This window comes from Bubalus kerabau, chromosome 1 (assembly GCF_029407905.1).
Source record: "Bubalus kerabau isolate K-KA32 ecotype Philippines breed swamp buffalo chromosome 1, PCC_UOA_SB_1v2, whole genome shotgun sequence".
NCBI classification, from domain to species: Eukaryota; Metazoa; Chordata; class Mammalia; order Artiodactyla; family Bovidae; genus Bubalus; species Bubalus kerabau.
Window position 1 is genome coordinate 141,497,550 of NC_073624.1, and position 12,866 is coordinate 141,510,415.

Consider the following 12,866-nt stretch of genomic DNA (forward strand, 5'->3'; position numbering starts at 1 on the left):
TTATATTAATCTTCCCAACCTTAACCTTACGATTTAATATTAAAATTATTTTTGGTACTTTAGACAACAGTCATATTCACTGGCGGAGAAGGCAATAGCACCCCACTCCAGAGCTCTCGCCTTGAAAATCCCATGGATGGAAGAGCCTGGTAGGCTGCAGTCCATGGGGTCGTGAAGAGTCGGACACAACTGAGCAACTTCACTTTCACTTTTCACTTTCATGCATTGGAGAAGGAAATGGCAACCCACTCCAGTGTTCTTGTCTGGAGAATCCCAGGGACGGGGGAGCCTGGTGGGCTGCCATCTGTGGGGTCACACAGAGTCGGACACGACTGAAGTGACTTAGCAGCAGCAGCAGCAGCATATTCACTGGAAGCAGTAATTGTGTTATCAGTCCTCAGGGTCAAATACAGCTCATGTTGTACCAAGCCTAAGGCTGAGTCTATACAAATTATTAGATAAATAATTTTCCTGTGAATCTGCAATGCTTAATTGTGGAGCCACCACGGGATTTCTAAATATGCTGATTTCAGTGATCATAATAATGGAGCTGATTGACTACAGAATCCCATCAGTTGCCAGGTCATCAGCCTTTATTACCATAGGAAAAATGAGTCAATTGAAAAAGGTCAATTTAGTCAGGCCATGTAAAGACTGTTAACCACTTTTTGGAAATAGACTCATCATCAAACAAGAAAATACAGATGCACTGACTACAGTAACCAAGAAGTTCTATTATAATTGTCCTCTTAAATTTAAATGGTAAAGTTTCAATAGATTCATAAGTTACTGCCAACAGGTAACTTGGCTTTGGACTGAGAACCTCATTTCAAAGCTACTTTCTACTTTCAAAACTGATTCAAAGTGGATTTGGAGATAGGAAAGTTTAATTTTGCTTCTCAAATCTAGACTAGCAGTATGACTATGAAGAAAAAAAAATCCATGAATTTTTAATCTATGTTTTCTACCCATTAGGAAAAAAGCAATCCATACAATTTTATTTACTAGCTAGACAAGTTCTATCTGATCTCTGAGTACAGGTTTTCACTTGTAAAACAGAAATAAGATACCTGTAAAACAGGGTTGACCTACCTGCTCTGCCTCCCTTAAAGGGCTGCGATAGGAAAAATGAATACCTTGAAGGCTGTTTTCAAATCTAACTTTAAAAATATCACTTGTTTGGATTACATTTTAATTTAGTTTATAGCTATCCATATTCCATTGTATAACATACAAGAAAAAAATTGGTAGGATTCCTTTTTTATTACTTAACTACCTAGTGAAAATAAGGTTACACAAAATCATCTACGTATCAGAAGAGCTCTAGCCAAAAGTATTTAACATGAATAAAGCAAAACAATTAGTCAAAAACAAATTTGGGAACTTGCCTGGACTTTTCAAAAATGTCAATGTCATGATAAATTTTTTTAAAAATGGCAAGTTAAGGGTACAATTTAGATAAAAAGGAAACAAATGACATGGTGACCAGATGCAATCTGTGATCCTTGATGGAGTCTTGGATAAAACAAAAAATAAAAATTGGAACATTTTGGAGACAATTGAGGCAATTTGCTTGGTATATTAGATAGCATTATTTCATCAACAATAAATTTATTGACTATGATAATAATATTACAGTTATGAAGGAAATGTCCTTGTTTTCAGGAGAAACATGCTAATACATTCTAGGAAAGAGATTTCATGCTGCTTGCTGCTTACTTTCAAATGGTTCAGAAAAAAAAATTTTTTAAGTATCTAGAGAGAAAGCAAATGTGGTAAAATGTTAAGAACAGCTGAATAATCTAGGAGATGGGTATCAGGTTTTATTGTTCTATTCTTTCAACTTTTCTATACATCTGAAATTTAAAAAAAACTCTGGGGGGGAAGTGAACACTATGTTCAACAAAAAGTTGACAAACAAAGGAAAAATTACATCAATTTTCCAATAATAAAAAGATACTTACTGTAACCTAATTTTTAAATGAAAATAAATTCACTGTTATAATATTTGAGGTGTATTATTTAAGAGCAACATTAATCTTTCTAATACAACAGATAAATTAAGTGGACTTAATTACATAATAAAAGGTCTCACTATAGGATTTCCTTTAAGAAAAAGTGGCATCATCTCTAAAAGCAGGGCAGAAACAGATGAAATGTCATTACTGGAAAGATCATAGAAATTAACTAAATCTTTATACACTAGCAGACCAGTATCTACATGTTTTTTCAGGACATATACTAACATTTTTTCTCAAAAGATAACTTACAGGCAAGTAGAACATGTATATTACAGTTAACAGATGTGATAGCTCATGTTTTACCACACACTGAAGGCAAGCAAAGCTAAACAACTAGAAACAATTGAAGTTCATGGGCAGAAAACATGATCTTCTAATCTAGAAATGCTAATTTAATTCTAGAGTTGGAATGCTATAAAGAAGGAGCAAAAACTCTCTAATAAACCCTAGACTTGGAGGATAGACAAACTTAAGATGGTGAGGTAAAATAAGTCTGCCTTAGACTGAAAAACTTTCCTGCAGATTTCTGGGTGAAAACTTTCAAACTAGAATTTTATAATTTCCTTTTTATCAAACCAGTATATTTCTTTGTATGTGTATTCTTTTGGCAGAAGGCTGAACAAGTGTCCATCAATCCCATAAGAAATCAGAAAGTACACTCAGGAATTTCTTTTTATGGGTTCATTTAAGCATTAACTAGAAAGAGCATATTACTGTACCATAATGTTTATATGATCTCTTAATTATACATCATAAAAAATTTAAACACCTGTTAACGTCAGGTTATCTTCTCTGCTTTAAGATCTATTTGCTGGTATAGATCTCCAATTACTACACTTTCTTAGAAAATATACAGTATTTCCTTTACCAGATAAGTTTTATAAATAGAAAAATAAGATTAAATTATCTTTATGAACTATTTTTAGCAGTTCTTCCCATTTTTATAAATAAGATGACAACAGTGTGAACTGTAATAGAAAATAATTTTATAAATATTATACCTTTATCTTCAAAATAGCATTTTATTTACCTTGTTAATAGACACTATCAAAGCTGGTTCCACTTTAGCTTCAATTTCTTCTGGAGTGTAAAAACAATAGAGTTTACCCCCTCTTAAAACACAGTACAACCTTCTCCAACGAATTAGACCTCCTACCATTTGCTGAAAAAGAAAAATCAAGAAATTCTCAACTTTAAATCATTATTTATCATCTTAACCCTAAACGCAACAAAATACTTGAATTATCAGTTAGTTTTTAAAGATGTTTTAATATGATAGCTACCCAATTAATTTAACATACAATAAGTTAGTAGCCCAAAGTCAAAAAGTTAGTATCAGAGAAGAAATGTTTTGAATTCTCAAAAGCATTATGCATAAAGGAAGTAATGATTATCACATAACTCATACACATAAAATCATAAATCAATGCAATTTAAGAGAAGTTAGCCTATTAAAAATTAGTGCTTGGAATTCCACAGCAATTTACCGAATGACTCAGGAAAATTATAAAAATAACTCAATGTTCAAAATATAACTTTCCCTTACTGTTCTCAGAACACGGACTTCCCTGTATAAATGCAAATTTTCTTTCCTCTTAATGGAATCTTTTTTAAAAAGCTATTGATTGACGCCCATAATTAATTATTTACTGAATATGAATAACTATAGTTATAAATAAATAAGGAGTAGGTTGCACAGAGGCAGCTTTGGAAGCCTAGAGGCCAAAACTGTGCTGAAAGCTGTCTGCCAGAAAGGTCTTTATGGGAAAGGTTTGAGAAGTCCTCATCAGTTTCCCCAAGTAGTCCTCTGTTACGGATTATCCTGTTGCTGCTATTAATGAAGCAGAGGAACCTGGAGAGGCAGCTCCCTAGCCATCAGAATTGCATTAAGACCCTTCCCCTTCCCACCTTATCACTCCCAGCCACAACTCCTATTCTATGTCTAACAATGAGGAAGCTGCCATTCAAGAGACAATTTTATATACAAAAAAAGAAAATACTTCTCAATATCAAAATGCCAAACAATTGCCATTGAGATCTAAATTAGAGCTATAATTGTTGTAGGATATTTAAAGTCTTCTGACCTGCTCATTAAGAAATCCCGCAAATACATCCTCAGCCATACAGGTTGGTTGGGCGACTAGTCGGCAGCACATGTTACCATATAAGGGAAGCCAAAATGAAGATTCTTCTATTTAAATGAGAAAAAAAGTCAAGGTATAAATATGTGTTTATTTAAGGTCATTATACATTTCAATTATTTTTACAATTTTTTTTGCTTTATATAAGAACATATGTAAAGGTCCCTCCTACTCATATTACCATATTCAATGACAACATCAAATGAAAGAAAGCAGTCAGGACAGGATGATATTAAACTAACAGTTTGTAGTAGTGGTCCCCAACATCTTGGGCACCAGGGACCGGTTTTGTGGAAGACAATTTTGCTACAGACTGGGAGGGTGGAATGGTTTCAGGATGATTCAAGCACATTACTTATACTGTGCATTTTACTTATATTATTATTATTATTACATCAACTCCACCTCAGATCATCAGGCATTAGATTCTGGAGGTTGGGGATCCCTGGTTTATAGCATGCTATCACCCGGAATAGACATGGAACTTTTAGTCTCTTGATCTCTTTCTTGATCTTAAAACAATTAATCAATGGAGGTAGTTCAGGGCATATAAGTAAACTCAGGTAATTTAAAAACAATCCTAATAAAATGATTTTTGTATGTCACATTCTACTTTTTACTCTAGTTTTCAGTATAGTAATTAGCAAATTGATCCTCTGAATAAAACACTTCACAGCACAACTTAATTTAATAATAAACCTTTTGGTCCTTCCCCTTCTCTCTTTCCTTACAGTTGTAAGCCATTATGTGAAGCCCACCAAGATGGGGATCTGTGCCAAGAGTTGGGGGGAGGGGAACAGTAGTGGGCAGAGCTAGGTGCTGGAGCCAGGCAGGATAAGAACAGTGAGTGAGAAAGCTTGCTGGCATGAGGCGGCAGAGCCTGAATGGGCTGAGGACGATGGATCACACGGGGAATCTAGAACCCAAGGGGAATCTCTTCTCAGTGGTTGGCCTGGCATGGAGAATTGGGGTCCAGGTAGAGCAAGGAGGGTATCTATGCGCAGTGGCTGCCCAAGTGAGGTGTCAGAATCCTAGGAGAGTAAGAGAAGTGTGCACATTTCGGGGGTGGTCCAGACATGGGTGTCAGCTTGAGGAGTGAGGAAGCCATTCACACATCTGGTAAACCAGAGGAGTGCGTCCGAGTCCAGGAAGAAGGAAATCCAAGCACAGGGACAGCTGGGTATGGGGTGTCACAGCACAGGGAGGCTGACGGGGGTGTCCACATGGGGTAATGAGGGCAGCCAGGCACGTGGGGCTAAAACCCGAGTGGGGTGAGGAAGGCAATTATGTGAGGAAGATGGGAAAACGGTTGCTTAAGGAGACTAATCAAAGAATAAAAGACAGTAGATAATATAAAGATAATAGAAGACAGGTTTCTCACTATCAGAGAAAGGAAATACAAATATGCAGAATGAACTCTTTGGTATTGGTTTAGAACTAGGTGTACTGGTATGAACTCATGGTTTTCAACATATAGAGATTAAGAAATCCATGACAAAAAATATATACATGTATGTCCACTAAGAGGGCCTAGGAAAAGTGACAACTAATGGTGACAGTTTAACAGCAGTGAATTTACCTAAAGCTCCCATGTCTTCTAAATAGTATTTCTATCAAAAAGAACCAGTCTTCTTTGGAGAAATGGCTGATTCCAGGACTGGGGCAGGTAAAGTACATGATGAGTCTGAAATATTTTGTCATGCCTGAAGCAAGGAAGTACTCAATGAATGAGGAGGATAAAGACAGAGACCCATCTTGAATGTAACCCCACTGGCCAAAACGGAGACAATTTTAATATAAAAATAAACAAGATATTAACAGATTATAATGCACTGACTAAAACTATAAAACACGAATCCATGTTATTATATAAATAAATCAATGAATAAGTTGAAAGTCTAATAAATATTATACTTAGTTTCAAAGTATCCCCATTCCCCACACAAATTATATATTAATTACAAAAGCGGGAAACAAAAAGAGTAACTGTACAGTAGAGAAGCTTGACAGACACCCTAAAATCAAGTGACTGAAGTGAACATCATCAGTAATGGGATGAATCAAAATACGCCACCTGATAGAATGCAATTAGAACGCAGCACTTCTGTGACATTTCTGCCAAAGATGCATATCCTGAGTCTTAGCACCAGAAAACATTCAACAAACCTAAACACAGAGAACTTCTACAAAATAACTATGATATTTTAAAATGTCATAGTTATGAAAGCCAAGGAAAGACTGGAGAACTGATCTAGATTGAAAGAAACTAAAGAAGCATGATGATTAAATGCAGTAAGTGAATCTACACTGGATCCTTTGGTCATAGGGACATTACTGGAAAAATATTTGAATAGTGTCTGTTTAATAGGAATAACAGTAATACATTAATATTCATTTCCTGACTTGGATAGCTGTAATGATGTAGCTGGATGTCTTTTAGCAGGAAATAGATACTAACATAGTTGAGAGTAATGAAGCATCAGATAAGCACCTTGCTCTCATATACTTCTTGAGAAAAAAAAAAAGACCTTGATATTCAACTTTTAACTTTTCTATAAGTTTGCAATTGTTTAATAAAGTTCTTTCAAAAAACATTAAGATACAATATTGTAAAGTTTAAAAAAAAAAGATATTCCTCTAATGTGCAGGTGGGTATACAGCCTTTACAACTGTATGGAAGGAAAGCACTGTATAATCTATTGTGTGTATCAGGGTAAAAATAAAAATGCAACATATGGTCAGTCCTTTTTCACACTGGACCACACAAAAAAAGATTTATAAAGTTTTCACTGTACCCCTGTTGGTAAATGCCTATTAAATGACTAACCATTGGCTGTTACTATTATTAACCAAAAAGTAAGTTCAGAAAATAAAATACTTTTGGTAAAAATACAATTATTTAATATATATTTAATAGATGCAGCCAAGGTTTGGTACATCAGTTAAATGAAAAAGACCAGCCTAAATGAAGAGCATGTGTGTGGATGCTAAGTTGCTTCAGTAGTGACCGATTTCTGTGCAACACCATGGACTGTAGCCCTCCAGGCTCCTCTGTCCATGGGATTCTCCAGGCAAGAATACCAGAGTGGGTTGCCATGCCCTCCTCCAGGGGATCTTCCCGACCCAGGGATCGAACCCGAGTCTCTAACCTCTAATCGGCAGGCAGGTTCTTTACCACTAGCACCACCTGAGAAGCCCAAATGAACAGCACAAAATAAAATAATTTTTATCAATTTACCTGCTCAAGATTCTACTAAAGAATAGCACACAACAAATTTTCTGGGCCTATTCTTTTTTATTATTACCTTGTTAAAGCTGCTATCTTTTAGAAATGAAGGGCTTCATCTGAGAGAAATTAAGTGTATAAATACAATACAGCCAATGACTTTAAAATGCAGATATAAATAAATGAGAATCTCCCTTCTTAAAATAGGCAGGAAATGAAAGGAACTTTATATAAAAGCATGGATCTAAGTAATATATCTGAAATCAAATTTGTGATTTATGAATTTAAAATTTGAAAGTGAATTTCTTTACATACAAGACTTATGGATGACTTGTTTTTAAGTTAGGATGTAACTCCTAAAGAAATAGAATCATAAGTGATTAGTTTTTCAGACCAGTTCATAAAGTTTGTTCAATCAACAATGTACCTGGAACCTAAACACCACATGTAACAGCTTCTCTAGCAAAATAATTTCAGATTTCATGGCACACCAAGAAAAATAATTCCTTCCTAGTTGTAGTCCTTGAAAAAAGATATTCAATGTAAAATTCTTTGCTCTACAGATCACATGCCACATAGGCTGTAATCAGCTGTTACTTCTCATGTAGATTTCTCTACAGCTCATGACCACTGGAGAATAAAGCACAGAGCTACAGCTTCTTCTACTTTTAACAAGAAGGATGGCATCTATGCTGGTCACTTAACTTGCCCAAGTATCAACTCTCATTCTTAAAAATACTACCTGTAAAATACTAGGGTTGTTGTGAAATCAAATAAGAAAATGCATATATATGACATTTATCACTGTATCTGACATGTAACAGATGCTGCTTATAATTTCATATCCAGGGCACTCTCAGTCCCGAAGCCATATCCTTTCCATTTTTCAATGCTGTCTTTCCAGTCTTGTGCAACACATTTAATCAAAATACTTTATTTTTCTTTTCTAACCAAGGGTGATATTAGGACAAGATGAAATGAAACAGGAAGTGAAAGAACAGTTTGACTTTTCATTACTCGAGGATTTCATCTAATTCATCTGTAGTTTCAGAAGGGGAACAAAATGGAGTTTTAAAATGACAGCGACAACAAAACAAAGGCAAGAGAAAGAATCCAGATAACATCTCAGTTCCATGTCAGTCAATCTTTACAATGTGATTTCATTGTTTTATAAAAAGTATAAAAATTTCTTGATGACAAATACAAGCCTTACAATACCATTTTGGCTTTTTCCTTCTTGGGAGAAAATAATAGCAAATGAAGCAACTGACAAACAACTAATCTCAAAAATATACAAGCAACTCCTGCAGCTCAATTCCAGAAAAATAAAAGACCCAATCAAAAAATGGGCCAAAGAACTAAATAGACATTTCTCCAAAGAGGACATACAGATGGCTAACAAACACATGAAAAGATGCTCAACATCACTCGTTATCAGAGAAATGCAAATCAAAACCACTATGAGGTACCATTTCACGCCAGTCAGAATGGCTGCGATCCAAAAGTCTACGAGTAATAAATGCTGGAGAGGGTGTGGAGAAAAGGGAACCCTCTTACACTGTTGGTGGGAATGCAAACTAGTACAGCCACTATGAAGAACAGTGTGGACATTCCTTAAAAAACTGGAAATAGAACTGCCATACGACCCAGCAATCCCACTGCTGGGCATACACAGTGAGGAAACTAGAATTGAAAGAGACACGTGTACCCCAATGTTCATTGCAGCACTGTTTATAATAGCCAGGACATGGAAGCAACCTAGATGTCCATCAGCAGATGAATGGATAAGAAAGCTGTATACACACAATGGAGTATTACTCAGCCATTAAAAAGAATACATTTGAATCAGTTCTAATGAGGTGGATGAAACTGGAGCCTATTATACAGAGTGAAGTAAACCAGAAAGAAAAACACCAATACAGTATACTAACGCATATATATGGAATTTAGAAAGATGGTAATGACAACCCTGTATGCAAGACAGCAAAAGAGACACAGATGTATAGAACAGTCTTTTGCACTCTGTGGGAGAGGGAGGGGGGGATGATTTGGCAGAATGGCATTAAAACATGTATAATATCATATAAGAAACAAATCGCCAGTCCAGGTTTGATGCAGGATACAGGAAGCTTGGAGCTGGTGCACTGGGATGACCCAGAGGGATGGTAGGGGGAGGGAGGTGGGAGGGGGGTTCAGGATGGGGAACACGTGTACACCCATGGCGGATGCATGTTGATTTATGGTAAAACCAATACAATATTGCAAAGTAAAAAAAAAATAATAATAGTAATAAAATTAAAAAAAATAAAATAAAGACACAGCTTTGAAAAAAAAGAGCAATAAAGTTGAGTTATAAATTTCAAAAATCTTGTATATCCTCTTTATAGTATTTGGGAGACACTGACATACTTTATTTAGGAAAACCTTATTAAACATAGATGTATTAACAAATAAATCAAAGGGTGACTTTTTCCTGCATAAAATTGTGTTTATTTTTAATTACGCACTTTTTTCCCCAAAATATAATTGATTTACAAGATTTTCATTTACATACATTTCTAGGAACATATCTATCACATCAAAAGAGTTTGGCATATAGGCTAGTGTTCTTAAATTTTCTCCAGTGGAAGCTACAAGTTCGGCTGTCAACCGTTTGGGGTGTTATTGCTGTAAGCACAGGTCTTTTCATAGTCTTTAATATTCTACTCAGGCTTCCCAGGTGGTATTAGTGCCAATGCAGGAGACATAAGAGATGTGGGTTCAATCCCTAGGTCAGGAAGATCCCCTGGAGGTGAGCATGGCCACCTACTCCAGTATTCTTGCCTGGAGAACCCATGGGCAGAAGAGCCTGGTGGCCAACAGTCCACAGGGTCACAGAGTCGGACATGACTGAGGCGACTTAGTGTGAATGCTCAATATGCTAATCTCTATTGTGTTTCTCTTAAAAAGAAATATACCACATAGTTCTCATGCTTATTTGTTCATGAGCATTTTATTAAAGGAGAATCTAGTAATATCTTAAAGACCACTAACTACAAGGGACACTGATGAAATAGATGCTTTCTTTGTGAATTTTATTCATTTCAACAGTCTTTTGATGATTTAGTTGAAAGAATAGGATCTTTCATCATCAATTCCATTATTAACAAATCAATAGTATTTTGAATTTTCAGGTGCTTTATCAGTAATAATATATGCCTAACCAGAACACATGGCAGAACAAGCACCGCCTGTCCTCGATTATTTAAAGTCTGGCTTGAACACTAGCTAGCTACATAATCTGGCACATTACATTCTCTAAGCTGTATTTTATTTATCTGTAAAATGTAAATGATAACAAAATAAGGAACTTGGGAAGGTCACAGAGTTAGCCAGTGGTAGAGCTAGGATACGAATCCAAGGCTGAGGGCTCCACAGTCTCCATTATTAATCACTTCACTGTAATCCTCCCTAATAACTATATCTCACAGAGACTAAAAATAAAAACTGCTTTAGCATAAGGACATGTAATAGGATACCCTACTCTCAACAGATTTTGGGGAGAACAATACAGTATTGTTAACCTATGTCACATGTTGTACCGCAGATCTCTAGAACTTATTCACCTTGTATAACGGAAGCTTTATACCAGTTTATTAGCACCCCCTTTCTCTTCTTCCAAACCCCTAGTCACTGCCATAGTAACTCCCATAGTAAACTACGCTCTGCTTCTAAACAGTCTGTCTATTTCAGGGAGAAGGCAATGGCACCCCACTCCAGTACTTTTGTCTGGAGAATCCATGGACGGAGGAGCCTGGTAGGCTGCAGTCCAGGGGGTTGCTTGAGACACTTCATATAAGTGGAATCAGTTAGTATTTGTCCTTCTGTGACTGGTTATTTCAGTTAGCATAATGTCAAAGATCATTCATGAGGTCACATATTACAGAATTTTCTTTCTCAAGGCTGAATATGTCTGGAACATAACAGGCACTCAATATATGGTGATAACATCAATAATTCTAGAGAACTGACACAAAATGAATTAAAACTTAATTTGCCAAGTTTTCCGATTTGCCAACTGATAATGCTAATACTATTACAAACTTGAAGTTGTGGGCAAAAGAAAGCTCAATTGAATTGTTCAGACCAATCCTCCCACTGAAAACTACTATAAAATGCTGAACCAAACCTATTTAAAAAACTTTAGAGCAACAAAGAGGTAACAAAACTAAAAGAAACTACCAGTACAAATCTGATAAATGAGAACCAGTAAGTTAAATGAGCTGTTTGTCTTGAGAGCATTTGCTAATCCAGGAAAATTCAATTTATGATTTAAAGATCCTGCAAGATGAGGGAAGTAGACCAGAAATCAGTCTAGGACTTTAACAACAAAGGCAGATTAATGGGAGGATTCCTCATATTAAGCTGAGAGCCCAAAGGAATCACCAACTGGATAGTGAAAGTGAAGTCACTCAGTTGTGTCCAACTCTTTGCGACCCTGTGGACTGTAGCCTACCAGGCTTCTCTGTCCATGGGATTTTCCAGGCAACAAAACTGGAATGGGTTGCCATTTCCTTCCATAAATAAACCAGTCTAACTGCCCAGGATTCCCACTGCCCGGAAGTGTGGATGAAGGGATCCAGAGAAATTCAGACATGGTCTTTGGATAAAGTGAGCCTAGTCTCTCCAAGTTCCTGCCAGAAGCAGACACTAAGCATTAATTTATTCTGCTATGTAAACAGTCAATTATAATGACTAGTCCACTCCAGTACTCTTGCCTGGAAAATCCCATGGACGGAGGAGCCTGGTAGGCTGCAGTCCATGGGGTCGTGAAGAGTCAGACACGACTGAGCAACTTCACTTTCACTTTTCACTTTCCTGCATTGGAGAAGGAAATGGCAACCCACTCCAGTGTTCTTGCCTGGAGAATCCCAGGGACGGGGGAGCCTGGTGGGCTGCCGTCCATGGGGTCACACAGAGTTGGACACGACTGAAGTGACTTAGCATAATAGCATAGCATAGTACATGAAAATAACTATACATGAAGAAACTGAGTGGTAACCATTTACAAAAAAAAAAAAAATAGAACCTAAGAAAGACTTTATATATCTGAATTATTAGCCATAGACTATAAAATAGCTATATTCACTCTTTTAATAAAAACCTTAAAGATAATATTAACAGTGCATGCAGGGAATACAAAGTGGCATAGCAGATTTAAGAAAAAAATCAAACAGAACTTCTAGAAATAAGAAGTACAATAAGTGAAATGAAGAACTTGGTATACAGATTCAACAGCAGATCAGACAGAGCTGCAAAGAGAATAAAGGAAATAAAAGAGTGCATTGAAAATTCTAGGAAAAGTAGCAAAGGGAAAAAAAATGAGGAATAGATCATAAATGATAATAAAAATAGAAAACACAGTCAGAAAGATTAACATAGGTTTAATAAGAATGCTAGAGGAAGAAAGGCAAAAGAATGGACCAGAGGCTGTCTGAA

The 12,866-nt window shown here is 36.1% G+C and overlaps 1 protein-coding gene across 2 annotated transcripts in view; it reads right to left on the minus strand.

Annotated features, from left to right (window-relative positions):
- The window catches only part of RTKN2 (rhotekin 2), a 107,728-nt gene that overhangs the window by 30,692 nt on the left and 64,170 nt on the right, over positions 1 to 12,866 (minus strand). For both annotated transcript variants that reach the window (XM_055590312.1, XM_055590321.1), the window contains 2 exons: positions 4,106 to 4,212; positions 3,052 to 3,183 (listed from right to left, as the gene is read on the minus strand). In XM_055590312.1, the coding sequence (XP_055446287.1) occupies positions 3,052 to 3,183; positions 4,106 to 4,212 (239 nt within the window). The remainder of the gene's footprint in view (positions 1 to 3,051; positions 3,184 to 4,105; positions 4,213 to 12,866) is intronic.